At 43.8% G+C, this 17,533-nt stretch overlaps 2 protein-coding genes and 1 non-coding gene across 8 annotated transcripts in view; 2 read left to right on the forward strand and 1 right to left on the reverse strand.

Moving 5' to 3' along the window:
- The first annotated feature begins 2,150 nt into the window (after positions 1-2,150).
- On the forward strand, positions 2,151-2,232 carry trnal-uag. Its single transcript has one exon. It is a non-coding gene; the product is annotated as a tRNA-Leu (tRNA).
- Positions 2,233-2,478: 246 nt separating this feature from the next.
- tha1 (threonine aldolase 1) lies at positions 2,479-5,288 on the reverse strand. The gene is made up of 7 exons (XM_046354515.1): positions 4,916-5,288; positions 4,509-4,592; positions 4,136-4,224; positions 3,857-4,042; positions 3,498-3,635; positions 3,178-3,370; positions 2,479-3,063 (listed from the first exon to the last, which is right to left on the reverse strand). The coding sequence occupies exons 1-7, from the start codon at positions 5,193-5,195 to the stop codon at positions 2,756-2,758; spliced, it is 1,278 nt and encodes a 425-aa protein (XP_046210471.1). The 5' UTR covers positions 5,196-5,288; the 3' UTR covers positions 2,479-2,755.
- Positions 5,289-5,377: 89 nt separating this feature from the next.
- The window catches only part of LOC124038518 (myocardin-related transcription factor A-like), a 65,626-nt gene continuing 53,470 nt past the window's right edge, over positions 5,378-17,533 (forward strand). Inside the window, exons 1-3 of one of the 6 annotated variants that reach the window (XM_046354514.1) lie at positions 5,378-5,551; positions 5,988-6,039; positions 6,478-6,545. The gene's annotated coding sequence lies outside the window, so the exon portion shown is untranslated. The other 5 variants (XM_046354507.1, XM_046354511.1, XM_046354510.1 and 2 more) reach the window with 5 other exon arrangements.

The raw sequence follows: 17,533 nt of genomic DNA on the forward strand, positions 1-17,533 counted from the left end.
TGTTGTATACAACAATACAGTTGAAAGTCAAGCACAATGTGATGTAGGCTACAATTGTATTACACTGTAGCGGGCCAATCATTCTCCTGGAAGTATGCTGTATGTGTCGGCTTCTGTTCAAGCCCAGCACTAACACACCTGATTTAACTTATCAATGTGTATTATTGCTGGGCTGGAATAGAAGTGGCAGGTGGTAGTGTAGCCTAGTGGTTAGAGCGTTGGACAAGTAACCGGAAGGTTGCGAGTTCAAACCCCCGGGCTGACAAGGTACAAATCAGTCGTTCTACCCCTGAACAGGCAGTTAACCCACTGTTCGCAGGCCGTCATTGAAAATAAGAATATGTTCTTAACTGACTTGCCTGGTTAAATAAAGGTAAAAAAAAAAAAAAAAAATGTAAAACGTCTGCTCACCCAGTAGATCAGGGAGTGGAGCAAGGTTGGCCATATGTGGTATGGACTTTTTTTTCACCCAAAATTATGCTTTAGTAGTAAAGCCTACCTACTAAGATGTCTAACATTTACATACAAGTTTGATTATTTGTACATTTTGAAATTATATTTTGATTAATTCAATGGTAATTCATTGACGTGAAGTGTCAATGTTCATTCATGTGTCAATGTTCAGTCAATGTTTGTTTCTCTTTGCTTATTTAAGCTGTTCTTGCCATAATATGGACTTGATCTTTTACCAAATAGGGCTATCTTCTGTACACCATCCCTACCTTGTCACAACACAACTGATTGGCTCAAACGCATTAAGAAGGAAAGAAATTCCACAAATGAACTTTTAACAAGGCACACCTGTTAATTGAAATGCATTCCGGTGACTACCTCATGAAGCTGGTCGAGAGAATGACCAAGAGTGTGCAAAGCTATCATCAAGGCAAAGGCTGGCTACCTTGAAAAATCTAAAATATATTTTGATTTGTTTTTTGGTTACTACATGATTCCATATATGTTATTTCATAGTTTTGTAATGACCTGACTAGATCATAAATGAACAATTGTCCAGACAGAGGCTTGAGTTTGCGAATTGACGGTTTATTAAACCAACTTTACACAGGCTACTGTTTGGGCCGTAGCACACGCCAAATAGATGACAGATAACCCACAAGCCAATCGTGACCTTCTCTTGTGAAGCCCATACGTAAGAGAGAGAGAACAAAGGCTGAACCTGGTCTTAACTTCCAATGCTCAACCCCCCCTGCCCAACCCCCCTCCACGCCACTCCGCCAACCACCAGGATGCCCGGCATCAGAACATTCCAGGCATTCCCGTGATTGGCAGATAGCAGGTTGATTGACATGTCGGACCCCGCGAACACCGGGTACTGGTCAGTACAACACAACCAACTCCTAGCCTAACACATAACACACAGCTGTCTGTGCGGGTCGCTACAGTTTTGATGTCTTCACTATTATTCTACAATGTAGAAAATAGTAAAAACAAATAAAAACCCTTGAATAAGTAGGTGTGTCAACTCTTGACTGGTACTGTATATATTTAACAAACAAACAAATACAGTATGACCCTCACACCAAATACAGAATATGCCAGGGAACAAACCCAACGCTGGCGGCGGCGTGGGTCCGGATGACAGAACGTCCCCCCGAGCCTGAGCGAGCAGGTCGGGTCTTAGCGGCAGCTGCTATGGGGTCCCGGAGAGGAGGGACAACAGAAGGCTGAACTATGGTCGTCTCGGCTAGTTATGGGGCGATCAGGAGCAGCCAGTGGCTCTTAAAACTGACCCTGTCTAGCGTAGCTGTGATCAGGGGAATGGTGGGAACGCATAAAGTGTTGTTGCCGGCGAATCGTGAGCAAGGGCTTCCAAACCCAGAGAGTGCATGGCGAACTGCCCTGAGCTCCAGCACATTGATGTGCTTGCCACTCCATGGGGGCTCCTGCGTCCGCTCACTGCCATGCCTCTGAACACTAGCTCCCTGCAGTGGAATCTGTTCATTATTACCCCCTCCAACAGGAAGGAGTGTGAGTACCATTTCACACACGCATTTGTCACCGATAGCGGACGATGTCTCGGTCGTCTCCAAGAGAAACTCTCGTTTATTGTCTTACTTTTGAACTAATGATTATGGGCTGTTTATAACTATGCTGTATTCAAATTCCCTTTTGTTTGCATGACAAATTATGACGGTAGCGTGGCCGAGTGGTCTAAGGCGCTGGATTTAGGCTCCAGTCATTTCGATGGCGTGGGTTCGAATCCCACCGCTGCCAGAATATTTTAATGATGTTTTTTCTTTCTCAACCAGGTCGTACAATGTATTACGAGTTATATGCTTTTGGTCATTTTTGGCAATTCAACTACAAAATATGTGAAAAGTGTCTGGACTGTTGCATTGACTGGTGATAGTAGCACATGACGCACCCATTTCGTGGAACAGCCATGACAAAGACCTGTAGTGACATCTTATGGCGTTTCATAGTCATTACATTTCAATGAGAACACTCGAGGGCAGCTGCTTGTTGACAATCCCATAATTTATTAGTTTCTTAGTTAGAAAGACTTACCTCTAAGAAATACGTCTGTATAAGAAACATATTCCCAAAATAAAGTATAGTACTTGTATTTAAATCCATGAAAAGCTGTTATGATTAATATAAATATTATTCATAAAATAATCAAAATTCAAAATCAACTCTTCGCAAAGTGCTTCAAGTGAATCCCTCTAAATGAGAGATTAATGATCAGGGGCCCAACCAGCAGCTCGCCATGTTGGGGTTAAATCTATGCGAGGCTTCATTGAGCCCTGAGCCTCTGCTGAGAGTGTTGCCTGGCCACAAACTGCAGCTTTTGGATGGCCAGCTGAGTGTCCTCCAGTGAGATGCCCAGATGCCAGACGGCCCTGACAGAGTCTCCAATGTGGGGGAACATGAGTACCCGTACCCCCTGCCCCATAGCGGCCTGCTCGCCTTCCCCCACCGCAGCCATCAGAGCACAGAACTCTGTTGGGGTCAACGAGGCGTCCCGCAGACGAAACCGCAGGATGTTGGTTTCTACAGCAGCCATGTCGACCTCGTAGAGAGGAGGGTCGCACTCCAACAGAGCTACACACATACACACACACAGAGGTTGTGACAGAGTGGTCAAGAATATATGATGAAATAGAAACGTCCACGTGTGTGTCTTGCAGGTGTACATTTGTGTGTTTGTGTGCCCACCCTGTGCGAAGGTCCTGGCATGACGGTGGTCTTCCTCCAGCCTGTTGATCATGTCCCCCAATGCCAGCTTGCCAGCGGCTGCCAGAATTCCCACCTGGCGCAGCCCTCCGCCCAGGGCTTTACGACAACGCACCGCCCTGGAAATGAAGTCCTGAGGGCCAGCCAGCATGGTGCCCACTGGAGCACCCAGACCCTGCAACACACAGGATCATACGCAGGATCACACAGCAGGTAACACATAGCAGGTAACACACAGTGTCTATCTCACAAATACATAATTCCAGCTGATGGTGTGTGCGTGTGTGTATATGTGTTCTGACCTTGGACAGGCAGACGCTGACGGTGTGTGTGTTTTGTAGGATTGTAGATGGGGCGACTTTCTGGGCAATGGCTGCATTCATCATTCTTGCTCCGTCCATGTGTACAGCCAGACCATATCTGTCTGCTAGCGCCTTTACCTGAGGGAGAGACACACAACAAAGCAGAGTTACAACAACATACCTATCTGCAAGACTCCCGAGCACTCACCTGAGGGATACACACACACACACACACACACACACACACACACACACACACACACACACACACACACACACACACACACACACACACACACACACACACACACACACACACACACACACACACACACACACACACACACACACACACACACCTCCTGCAGGAAGGGTAGGGGCAGCACGCGGCCTCCCTGTATGTTGTGTGTGTTCTCCACACACACCAGGCGTGAGCGGGGGTAGTGGGCGTCGGGGTAACCATGGCGAATCTTGGACTCCAGCTGATCCAGGTCAAAGGTCCCGTCAGGTAGATTGGTCACCGTGGTGGAGTGGACACCAGCCAGCTGACACACACATTACAGTCACGTGTTTTTAGTGTGCACTTTAAGTTTATGTGTGCAGTGGCTGTGTGTGTAATCTGTGCGTGTTCACTGTACCTGAGCACTCCCTCCCTGCTCGTAGATGTGGAGGTGTGACAGATCTCCAACGATCATCTCGTCTCCTCTCTCCCTGCAGTGCACCATTACTGGACAACACATAAACACACCCAAAAAGTATTGCACAATTATGTTGATCCACCTTCTGCACAGCCATGTAGAAAGATCAGCTGTAAACCCATTGCAGATCCAGTCTCCTCTCACCAACACAACTGAACACAGACACAGACACAGACACAGACACAGACACACACACACACACACACACACACACACACACACACACACACACACACACACACACACACACACACACACACACACACACACACACACACACACACACACACACACAGCTAGTTATTTCTCTCACCTGCTATGAGGTTTGCCATGGTTCCAGATGGGACATAGAGAGCTGCCTCCATCCCAAACACCTCTGCAGCCATCTTCTGGAGCTCTGTACATGCCCACCCAAATTTGCCAAATTAAATCAGGTTCATAAAAATGGAAAGGATGCATCATAAAAGAATACAAACAGGTCCAAGTCAGTACAATCAGATCACAGTACCACACTAATGAATTATGCAGTGTGTGCACCCCATGCACTTAACTACAAAATGCTTATTACACTGTTTTACATACTTTTATTAATCGGCCAGAACTTTGATCGGTGAAAGATAAGTATAAAATAATCAGGTCATAATGATGAGCACCTTCTACAAATCAGTTAAGCAACTCCATATGCTTGCCAAAACTCATACATCATCTAATTTCTCTGACCATTTACTGTTGGATCCTCCCCGAATACATCGTCCCCAACCTCGGCCTCTGCCATGGCCTGACGCATGGCCGCTCCAGGCTTGGTCACGGTGTCGCTACGGAGGTCCACTGTCCGGGCAGAGGATGCCCCGGACAGGGAAGGGTCGACTGGTTTAGCGATCTCGTAGTAGAGTCGAGAGGGTCCTCGTCCAAGCCCCACGCGATGTTTTGGTGAGATGACACCCCGGTTTACACACTGCAACAAGGCACGGGCCGGAATCTTTAACGTTTTTAAAAACATGTTTTCTGTCGTTTTGAGCACCGCAGAAAACCAGTTCACTCATCCATTGTTTTAGCTGTGAACTTTGGATCATTGTATTCGACAATCATTGATTGGATCTCCCGTGGCTGCCAGGCCAGAGTAATGGAAAAAGATCAGAAATATCCCAGAAGGTGGCGCCACAGAACATGTATTTTACTACACCAGCCCACAACACAGGAAGAGTTCATTGCCATGATCCAACCCTGGGTTTAATGTCTATGAATTCAACTTCTCTTCATGCAAAAACAATGCCAGAAAGCAAATACATGTATGCCATACATTAATCTATAGTATTCCCCAAGCAGTTAACATCTCATCCAGTCGTGTGGTTAGATGTGAGTATATATTTGATACTTTTTTGTTGTAATATAGCTTTGATACTTCAAGTTGTTGCTAACTATAAGGAATTACGGATGTGCATTTCTAGCTGAGAAGAGGGTTTTCCGGTCAAAGTTTCCTTTGTGAGTCGAAGTGGTGCACCACTAAAGCCAAAGCCGTGTAACCTCGTTAACAACATTAATAACTAAAATTATAAGTAGCTAACAAGAGCACGCATTCATTTAAATAATACATTCACGACATAGAGAAAGATACCTTGCAATTTGGTTGAAAGCCACAGGCTCCACCGCGTGACTAGACTGACAGGTAGCTGCTAGCATCAGATGCTAAGCTAACTATTTATTGTAGCTAACTGTCTGGAGCGGGGAAGGTGGACTTGTCTAGCTATCTTTACTGTCGATATATTCACATAAAACCATTTTCTGTTTGCAGCTGTGGAAGTATTGGATTTCGTTATTCAATAGTTCTGCGTTGGACCATTCAGGTGAGCTCCCACTGCGTAACTAACTAGCTAGTTTGCTAGATAGCTAACGTTAGCTATTGTATTGTTGTCAAAGGGTATTGTGTAACATTAGCTACGTTATTTGCTAGCTAGCTGCCACATGAGCCGATGACAGCTGTCGTGACATCCGTGGTTAGCGCAATAGCTAACTGTGGATTTGGTTATCTAATCATAGACATTGCCCTTGATACCGACGTTTTAACTAAGTTATCAGGCCATCATTTTGCACCATGCATCTACATACACACATACATAAATAGCTAGATAGCTGACCAGATCCGTGTAATAATAGTTTGTATTCATGTCATGAATGATGATCTGCATCAAGATGGGGATGGAACAAATTATTGATGAAGAGTAGGCCTAACTGTAGCAATGTGCTTGGACTAAAGACACTCTCTTTCCCTTCCTCTCCTTCAGCACTCATCCCAACTGTGTGCTGAAATGGAAAAAACCTCTCATTTGTTTTCAAGTATTTAGAGGAACAGGTAAGCTCACATTTCCTGTTAAACATCCAGTCCCATCACTAATTTCCTGTTGTCATAACAGAGCTTAGCTAGATCTCTATTTACCTTCCATTGATGAATGTAACTTATAGATATAGCTATAATACATCTCTGTGCATTTCTCCTGAGACAAACTGGTGACAGATGACGGTTGCTAACAGTCAGTGTTCCTATTCATTAGTAGCTGTTTTGCACTTCTAAGATGCAAAACCCACATTCCAGCCAGGTGGGAGGCATGCCTGCTGTGTTACTTTGTGAACGTGATGAGCACAGAGTAGTGTAGGCGTGCAGTTGGAGGAATGCCAGAGAACCGTCCCTTCCCAATGCCATTATGTTAGCACAATGCACTACATGTTTCAACAATAACCCTCATACAGGAGGGTGCTGGCAATGCCAAAACAACCATCAGAGATCATATATCTTTTTGTGATGATGTATAATACGAAAACCTGATATTGATGTTTGGGTGTCAAGGATTGTGATCAACAACATGGTGACATTGCGTTCACCTCCAAAACTTGACTATGTTCTGATAGTACATTGTACATGACATTACGCCACCTATCAAATTGATTGTGATGTGTTCTATTGTGACTCCATACCATATCTTGCATTGTAACATTATTCAAGTTCTACTGCTGCACTATGACCTCATCCACACTCAAGAATGTTGAGTTCTTGACTTACATTGTGATGCATTGCATTGTGACATTTATTGTGTTTTGCTGCATTATGACATCATCCACCAAATGTTTAGTTTAAATTGTGAAGTATTTCTTTATGACACACCGTCTTAGCCTATTTGAGTTCTACTCAGTGGTGTAAATTTTTTATTTTAATTTTTTATTTATTTCACCTTTATTTAACCAGGTAGGCAAGTTGAGAACAAGTTCTCATTTACAATTGCGACCTGGCCAAGATAAAGCAAAGCAGTTCGACAGATACAACGACACAGAGTTACACATGGAGTAAAACAAACATACAGTATAAACAAGTCTATATACAATGTGAGCAAATTAGGTGAGAAGGGAGGTAAAGGCAAAGGCCATGGTGGCAAAGTAAATACAATATAGCAAGTAAAACACTGGAATGGTAGTTTTGCAATGGAAGAATGTGCAAAGTAGAAATAAAAATAATGGGGTGCAAAGGAGCAAAATAAATTAATTAATTAAATACAGTTGGGAAAGAGGTAGTTGTTTGGGCTAAATTATAGGTGGGCTATGTACAGGTGCAGTAATCTGTAAGATGCTCTGACAGTTGGTGCTTAAAGCTAGTGAGGGAGATAAGTGTTTCCAGTTTCAGAGATTTTTGTAGTTCGTTCCAGTCATTGGCAGCAGAGAACTGGAAGGAGAGGCGGCCAAAGAAATAATTGGTTTTGGGGGTGACTAGAGAGATATACCTGCTGGAGCGTGTGCTACAGGTGGGAGATGCTATGGTGACCAGCGAGCTGTAAAAATACTTTAAAGTACTACTTAAGTATATTTTTGGGTATCTGCACTTAACTTTACTATTTATATTTTGGACTACTTTTACTTCACTACATTCCAATAGAAAATATTGTACTTTTTTTCTCCATACATCTGAGTCTGGCGGACTCAAGAAACACATGCATCTTTTTGTAAATAATGTCAGTGTTTGAGTGTGCCCCTGCCTATCTGTACATTTTAAAAATAAGAAAATGGTGCTGTCTGCTTTGCTTAATATAAGGGATTTTAAAAATGTATTTACTTCTGCTTTTGATACTTAAGTATTTTTAAAGCCAAATAATTTTAGACTTTTACTCAAGTAGTATTTTACTGGGTGACTAACTTACCTTAATAGAAAGTAATTCCTGTATCTATACTTTTACTTTTTCCTCCACTGGTTCTACTTCTGCATAGGGCTGGAAATTGCCAGGGACCTCACGAAACAATATTATCATGACACTTAGGTGCTGCTGTGATATGTATTGCAATTCTCACTTTTCTATATGCATTGAGATTCAATACAGTGATTCTATTGCAGTTCTATGGTCCAAACATATTGCTCACCATATGTCTACTGCAGAGAGACGAGAGAGCCATGAGAAAATGAGTTTTGATTACTCATGGAAATAAAAGTGCTGAAAAAAATGTGGCTCTCTATTTAAAAATTTGATGCTGAACAAGCTATGAAGGAAAAATACTGGAGTTTCAGTGCAGGTACAGCCAACTAGCACAAATATGATATTAACATTTAACATAACATTTAAGTCATTTAGCAGACGCTCTTATCCAGAGCGACTTACAAATTGGTGCATTCACCTTATGACATCCAGTGGGACAGTCACTTAACAATAGTGCATCTAAAACTTAGGGGGGTGGGGTGAGAGGGATTACTTAACCTATCCTAGGTATTCCTTAAAGAGGTGGGGTTTCAGGTGTCTCCGGAAGGTGGTGATTGACTCCGCTGTCCTGGCGTCGTGAGGGAGTTTGTTCCACCATTGGGGGGCCAGGGCAGCGAACAGTTTTGACTGGGCTGAGCGGGAGCTGTACTTCCTCAGTGGTAGGGAGGCGAGCAGGCCAGAGGTGGATGAACGCAGTGCCCTTGTTTGGGTGTAGGGCCTGATCAGAGCCTGGAGGTACTGAGGTGCCGTTCCCCTCACAGCTCCGTAGGCAAGCACCATGGTCTTGTAGCGGATGCGAGCTTCAACTGGAAGCCAGTGGAGAGAACGGAGGAGCGGGGTGACGTGAGAGAACTTGGGAAGGTTGAACACCAGACGGGCTGCGGCGTTCTGGATGAGTTGAAGGGGTTTAATGGCACAGGCAGGGAGCCCAGCCAACAGCGAGTTGCAGTAATCCAGACGGGAGATGACAAGTGCCTGGATTAGGACCTGCGCCGCTTCCTGTGTGAGGCAGGGTCGTACTCTGCGGATGTTGTAGAGCATGAACCTACAGGAACGGGCCACCGCCTTGATGTTAGTTGAGAACGACAGGGTGTTGTCCAGGATCACGCCAAGGTTCTTGGCGCTCTGGGAGGAGGACACAATGGAGTTGTCGACCGTGATGGCGAGATCATGGAACGGGCAGTCCTTCCCCGGGAGGAAGAGCAGCTCCGTCTTGCCGAGGTTCAGCTTGAGGTGGTGATCCGTCATCCACACTGATATGTCTGCCAGACATGCAGAGATGCGATTCGCCACCTGGTCATCAGAAGGGGGAAAGGAGAAGATTAATTGTGTGTCGTCTGCATAGCAATGATAAGAGAGACCATGTGAGGTTATGACAGAGCCAAGTGACTTGGTGTATAGCGAGAATAGGAGAGGGCCAAGAACAGAGCCCTGGGGGACACCAGTGGTGAGAGCGCGTGGTGAGGAGACATATTCTCGCCACGCCACCTGGTAGGAGCGACCTGTCAGGTAGGACGCAATCCAAGCGTGGGCCGCGCCGGAGATGCCCAACTCGGAGAGGGTGGAGAGGAGGATCTGATGGTTCACAGTATCGAAGGCAGCCGATAGATCTAGAAGGATGAGAGCAGAGGAGAGAGAGTTAGCTTTAGCAGTGCGGAGCGCCTCCGTGATACAGAGGAGAGCAGTCTCAGTTGAATGACTAGTCTTGAAACCTGACTGATTTGGATCAAGAAGGTCATTCAGAGAGAGATAGCGGGAGAGCTGGCCAAGGACGGCACGTTCAAGAGTTTTGGAGAGAAAAGAAAGAAGGGATACTGGTCTGTAATTGTTGACATCGGAGGGATCGAGTGTAGGTTTTTTCAGAAGGGGTGCAACTCTCGCTCTCTTGAAGACAAAACTATACGATATATCTGCAAATAATAATATAGTTACAAATCATTCCAGTTCGCTGCAGCTAGCGACTGGAATGAGCTGCAAAAAACACTCAAACTGGACAGTTTTATCTCCATCTCTTCATTCAAAGACTCAATCATGGACACTTACTGACAGTTGTGGCTGCTTTGTGTGATGATTGTTGTCTCTACCTTCTTGCCTTCATGCAGTTGTCTGAGTACAAACATTATTGGGCAATGTTGTACTGCTGCCATGTTGTTCTCATGTGGTGTTGATACCATGCTGTGTTGTCGTGTTGCCGCCATGCGATGTTGTTGTTTTAGGTCTCTTTATGTAGTGGTGTGTCTCTTGTCGTGATGGGTTTTGTCCTATATTTTTATTTTTAATCCCAGCCCCTGTCCCTGCAGGAGACCTTTTGCCTTTTTTACTACTGCATTGTGACATCACCCCATGCTTCGAAAACGTGGCCTACAATATGAGTCTTTCAATGGACTGTCTTTCTCTCCCACATGCCACTGAAGGGTTAAATGTAATTCCCTCTAAATTGACCTGTTTCACTGACTTTTTGAAGCTGTTTCTGCTAGTCAAAGATCTCATTCATGATAGCCTCAATTAGATCAGTGAGGGAACCACGGGGTGAGGCAGTCACTGATGAGATGAGGTCATTGGTGGGGGTGGGGGGTCTACAGTTACGCAATAGGAGATTGGATGATTCGATCAGACCCGCAATAGCATTTGCTGTAATAAACCATAATAAAGGTCCATTACGTTTTGTTGTGGTAAATTGGGTGGAAATGCCTCATGATGTGAGGTCTGAAGGACGAAACAGAGTGTTTCACCGTGGAAACCCTGTTGAGATTGACCAGAAAAGGTTTTTCGGTTGGGGTGTGTTGTCTGACTGGAGACTACTTCCTCAGGCTGCTGGAACATTCAGAAGACAGAAATCCTCTCTGGCCATGTGAGTGTTGTGGTTTTTCCCGAGCCAGTGCCAGGAAACTGCTCCTTATGGTCACATCAACAATCATCTCAAATCAATTTTTTTTGGTCACATACACATTTTTAGCAATTGCTATTGCGGGTGTAGTGCTTCTACATCTGCATTGCTTGCTGTTTGGGGTTTTAGGCGGGGTTTCTGTATAGCACTTTTTGACATCTGCTGATGTAAAAAGAACTTTAGAAATACAATTGATTCCCAGTTCAAACAGTGCAGCAGTATCTAACAATTCACACATCTAAAAGTAAAATAATGGAATTAAGAAATATATACAGTGGGGCTAAAACGTATTTAGTCAGCCACCAATTGTGCAAATTCTACACTTTAAAAAGATGAGAGGCCTGTACTTTTCATCATAGGTACACTTCAACTATGACAGACAAAATGAGAAAAGAAATCCAGAAAATCACATTGTAGGATTTTTTATGAATTTATTTGCAAATTATGGTGGAAAATAAGTATTTGGTCACCTACAAACAAGCAAGATTTCTGGCTCTCACAGACCTGTAACTTCTTCTTTAAGAGGTTCCTCTGTCCTCCACTCATTACCTGTATGAATGGCACCTGTTTGAACTTGTTATCAGTATAAAAGACACCTGTCCACAACCTCAAACTCCACTATGGCCAAGACCAAAGAGCTGTCAAAGGACACCAGAAACAAAATTGTAGACCTGCACCAGGCTGGGAAGACTGAATCTGCAATAGGTAAGCAGCTTGGTTTGAAGAAATCAACTGTGGGAGCAATTATTAGGAAATGGAAGACATACAAGACCACTGATAATCTCCCTCGATCTGGGGCTCCACGCAAGATCTCACCCCGTGGGGTCAAAATGATCACAAGAACGGTGAGCAAAAATCCCAGAACTACATGGGGGGACCTAGTGAATGACCTGCAGAGAGCTGGGACCAAAGTAACAAAGCCTACCATCAGTAACGCACCACGCCGCCAGGGACTCAAATCCTGCAGTGCCAGACGTGTCCCCCTGCTTAAGCCAGTACATGTCCAGGCCCGTCTGAAGTTTGCTAGAGAGCATTTGGATGATCCAGAAGAAGATTGGGAGAATGTCATATGGTCAGATGAAACCAAAATATAACCTTTTGGTAAAAACTCAACTTGTCGTGTTTGGAGGACAAAGAATGCTGAGTTGCATCCAAAGAACACCATACCTACTGTGAAGCATGGGGGTGGAAACATCATGCTTTGGGGCTGTTTTTCTGCAAAGGGACCAGGACGACTGATCCGTGTAAAGGAAGGAATGAAATGGGCCATGTATCGTAACATTTTGAGTGAACCTCCTTCCATCAGCAAGGGCATTGAAGATGAAACGTGGCTGGGTCTTTCAGCATGACAATGATCCCAAACACACCGCCCGGGCAACGGAGTGGCATTGTAAGAAGCATTTCAAGGTCCTGGAGTGGCCTAGCCAGTCTAGATCTCAACCCCATAGAAAATCTTTGGAGGGAGTTGAAAGTCCGTGTTGCCCAGCAACAGTCCCAAAACATCATTGCTCTAGAGGAGATCTGCATGGAGGAATGGGCCAAAATACCAGCAACAGTGTGTGAAAACCTTGTGAAGACTTACAGAAAACGTTTGACCTTTGTCATTGCCAACAAAGGTATATAACAAAGTATTGAGAAACTTTTGTTATTGAACAAATACTTATTTTACACCATAATTTGCAAATAAATTCATTTAAAATCCTACAAAATGATTTTCTGGATTTTTTTTCATCTCATTTTGTCTGTCATAGTTGAAGTGTACCTATGATGAAAATTACAGGCCTCTTAAGTGGGAGAACTTGCACAATTGGTGGCTGACTAAATACTTTTTTTGCCCCACTATAAATATTAGGACGAGCAATGTCAGAGTGCCATTGACTAGTTGAGAATGACTCAAATATACATTTTCACAAAGTCTGCTGCCTCAGTTTGTATGATGGCAATTTGCATCTACTCCAGGATGTTATGAAGAGTGATCAGATGAATTGTGCAAAGTCCCTCTATGCCATGTAAATTAACTGAATCCCCCAAAAACATTTCCACTGCATTTCAGCCCTGCCACAAAAGGACCAGCTGACATCATGTCAGTGATTCTCTCAACACAGGTGTGAGTGTTGATGAGGACAAGGCTGGAGATCACTCTGTCATGCTCATTGAGTTCGAATAACAGACTAGAAGCTTCAAAAGGAGGGTGATGCTTGGAATCATTGTTCTTCCTCTGTCAGCCATGGTTACCTTCAAGGAAACTCGTGCCATCATCATTGCTTTGCACAAAAAGGGCTTCACAGGCAAGGATATTGCTGCCAGTAAGATTTCACCTAAATCAACCATTTATCGGATCATCAAGAAGTTCAAGGAGAGCGGTTCAATTGTTGTGAAGAAGGCTTCAGGGTGCCCAAGAAAGTCCAGCAAGCACCAGGACCGTCTCCTAAAGTTGGTTCAGCTGCGGGATCGGGGCACCACCATGACAGAGCTTGCTCAGGAATGGCAGCAGGCAGGTGTGAGTGCATCTGCACACAGTGAGGCGAAGACTTTTGGAGGATGGCCTGGTGTCAAGAAGGGCAGCAAAGAAGCCACTTCTCCAGGTAAACATCAGGGCCAGACTGATATTTTGCAAAAGGTACGGGGATTGGACTGCTGAGGACTGGGGTAAAGTCATTTTCTCTGATGAATCATGGTCCTTCTGTAGCTCAGTTGGTAGAGCATGGCGCTTGTAACGCCAGGGTAGTGGGTTCGATCCCCGGGACCACCCATACGTAGAATGTATGCACACATGACTGTAAGTCGCTTTGGATAAAAGCGTCTGCTAAATGGCATATATTATTATATTATTATATTAATCCCCTTTCCGATTGTTTGGGGCATCCTGAAAAAAATATTTTCCAGAGAAGACAAGGTGAGCGCTACCATCAGTCCTGTGTCATGCCAACAGTAAAGCATCCGGAGACCATTCATGTGTGCGGTTGCTTCTCAGCCAAGGGAGTTGACCCCCTCACAATTTTGCCTAAGAACACAGCCATGAATAAAGAATGGTACCAACACATCCTCCGAGAGCAACTTCTCCCAACCATCCAGGAACAGTTTGGTGAATAACAATGCCTTTTCCAGCATGATGGAGCACCTTGCCATAAGACAAAAGGGATAACTAAGTGGCTCGGGGAACAAAACAATGATATTTTGGGTCCATGGCCAGAACTCCCCAGACCTTAATCCCATTGAGAACTTGTGGTCAATCCTCAAGAGGTGGGTGGACAAACAAAACCCCACAAATTCTGACAAACTCTGAGGCAGCACACTTTGTGAAAATTAATATTTTGTCATTTTCAAAACTTTTGACCACGGCTTGTATACGGTTGATATCGGAAGTTTACATACAGCTTAGCCAAAGACATTTAAACTCAGTTTTTCACAATTCCTGACATTTAATCCTAGTAAAAATGCCCTGTCTTAGGTCAGTTAGGATCACCACCTTATATTGAGAATGTGAAATGTCAGAATAATAGTAGAGAATGATTTATTTCAGCTTTTATTTCTTTCATCACATTGCCAGTGGGTCAGAAGTTTACATACACTCAATTAGTATTTGGTTGCATTTCCTTTTAAATTGTTAACTTGGGTCAAATGTTTTGGGTAGCCTTCCACAAGCTTCTCACAATAACTTGGGTGAATTCTTGGCCCATTTCTCCTGACAAGAGCTGGTGTAACTGAGTCAGGTTTGTAGGCCTCTTTGCTCGCACGAGCTTTTTCAGTTCTGCCCATAAATATTCTGTAGGATTGAGAACAGGGCTTTGTGATGGCCACCCCAATACCTTGACTTTGTTGTCCTTAAGCCATTTTTCCACAACTTTGGACGTATGCTTGGGGTTATTGTCCATTTGGAAGACCCATTTGCGACTAAGCTTTAACTTCCTGACTGATGTCTTTAGATGTTGATTAAAAATATCCACAATTTTCCCCTCTTCATGATTATATTATTTATTATATTATTATGATGCCATCTATTTTGTGAAGTGCACCAGTCCCTCCTGCAGCAGAGCACCCCCATAACATGCTGCCACCCCTGTGCTTCACGGTTGGGATGGTGTTCTTCGGCTTGCCAGCCTCCCCCTTTTTCCTCCAAATATAACAATGGTCATTATGGCCAAACAGTTCTATTTTTGTTTCATCAGACCAGAGGACATTTCTCCAAAAAGTACAGTCTTTGTCCCCATGTTTAGTTACGAACAGTAGTCTGTTTTTTTATGGCGGTTTTGGAGCAGTGGCTTCTTCCTTGCTGCGCGGCCTTTCAGGTTATGTTGATATAGGACTTTTACTGTGGATAAAAATACTTTTGTTCCTTTTTCCTCCAGCATCTTCACAAGGTTCTTTGCTGTTGTTCTGGGATTGATTCGCACTTTTCGCACCAAAGTATGTTCATCTCTATGAGACTAGAGATGCGTCTCCTTCCTGAGAGGTATGACAGGAGCGTCGTCCCATGGTGTTTATACTTGTGTACTATTTTTTGTTCAGATGAACGTGGTACCATTTAGGTGTTTGGAAATTACTCTCAAGGATGAACCATACTTGTGGAGGTCTACCATTTTTTTTCTGAGGTCTTGGCTGATTTCTTTTGATGTTCCCATGATGTCAAGCAAAGAGGCACTGAGTTTGAAGGTAGGCCTTGAAATACATCCACAGGTACACCTCCAATTGACTGAAATGTCAATTGGCCTATCAGAAGCTTCTAAAGCCATAACATCATTTTCTGGAATTGTCTAACCTGTTTAAAGGCACAGTGAACTTAGTGTTTGTAAACTTCTGAACCACTGGAATTGTGATACAGTGAATAATCTGTCTGTAAACAATTTTGGGAAAAATTACTTGTGTCATGCATAAAGTAGATGTCCTAACCGACTTGCCAAAACTATCGTTTGTTAACTCGAGATTTGTGGAGTGGTTGAAAAACAAGTTTTATTGGCTCCAACCTAAGTGTATTTAAACTTCTGATTTCAACTGTACATATGAAATGAGTAAAACAGTATGTAAAGTGTTTTGGACACACAAAAATTAAATACTGCAAGGTTGCCAAGGAGCTAGAAGTAGAGCTGCAATGTCTGTCGGCGCAGTCTTTTCAGCTTGTGCTGTATGCTGCCACACCCAGACAGACATGGGGAGAGGGGCATTGAGGGAGACTGAGACAGATAGTAGGTTGAGCCTTGGTTGAGCAAGACAACCCCCCTCAAAAAAAATCTCAGCAATAACCTGAGGTTAACACAGAGATGGAGAGAGTGAAAGATCCTCAGACAACACAACCTCATTGACAGGCTAGGCCTGCTTTGTTCTAGTGCCATTTCTTGCTGCAGTCCATGGGTAGAAAACACACTCATGAAAACAAACTGAATCGACCCTGCAGTGTTATCATTTTGTCTTTATGTAAACCATTCAGAGGTCAGTGTTTCTGCTCAGATTTTTTTCAGCAGAGGTATGGGGGGGTCTGATGTTGTAACATGTCTTTTTGATCTTGAAACCACTTTTCCACAGGAAAATTTAAAAAACAAATGTTTAGTTTAGTACGCCGCTGCCTTAGGTATTCCATGTCAATTCAGCAACCCATGACTAACTGCGTTGCTTTAATGGAGGACTGGCTTGAATTGTTGACCACTCAATTTATTTTGTCATGAGCAAAAGTTATTGTTTATTTTAGTATTTATTTATTTTTAACCCAATTTGAGAAGATAATTTTTTGATCCATGCGGGGCTCCCGAGTTGTGCAGGGGTCTAAGGCACTGCAGCTCAGCGCAAGAGGTGTCACTACAGACCCTGGTTCGATTCCAGCCTGTATCACAACCAGACGTATTTGGGAGTTTCATAGGGCAACATACAATTGGCCCACCGTCGTTAGGGTTTGGCCCGGGGTAGGCTGACACATCACATAGAATGAAGAAGCAATATGCTATGCCGCAGCTCCATCCTGCTTGTCAGACATAGAGAACTGATACTGGTTGTTGGGGTGGGATTGAGGGTGGCTTTTGATAATTTTACTGGATTCCTCATGTCTTATTGTTAGGAAGAATTATAGTCCAAATCAGATGTTCTGTACTGTAACGAGGTTTGTCTGTTGAATGAAGAGAGTCGGACCGAAATGCAGCGTGTAGGTTATTCATGACTTTAATGAAGGAATTGCGGTACATGAAAATAACTAAATCTAAATACAAAAACAACAGAACGGAACGTGAAACC

This window comes from Oncorhynchus gorbuscha, linkage group LG06 (genome assembly GCF_021184085.1).
Source record: "Oncorhynchus gorbuscha isolate QuinsamMale2020 ecotype Even-year linkage group LG06, OgorEven_v1.0, whole genome shotgun sequence".
NCBI lineage: Eukaryota > Metazoa > Chordata > Actinopteri > Salmoniformes > Salmonidae > Oncorhynchus > Oncorhynchus gorbuscha.

Bases quoted from the DNA above. Each gene is read 5' to 3' on its own strand.
- tha1 (XM_046354515.1), bottom strand. From the start codon at position 5,195: ATGTTTTTAAAAACGTTAAAGATTCCGGCCCGTGCCTTGTTGCAGTGT. The intron at 4,225-4,508 runs GTGAGAGAAATA...TGTGTTGTCCAG, and splicing joins CATGGCAAACCTCATAGCAG to TAATGGTGCACTGCAGGGAG. The intron at 3,371-3,497 runs GTCAGAACACAT...TGTGTGTTGCAG, and splicing joins TCAGCGTCTGCCTGTCCAAG to GGTCTGGGTGCTCCAGTGGG.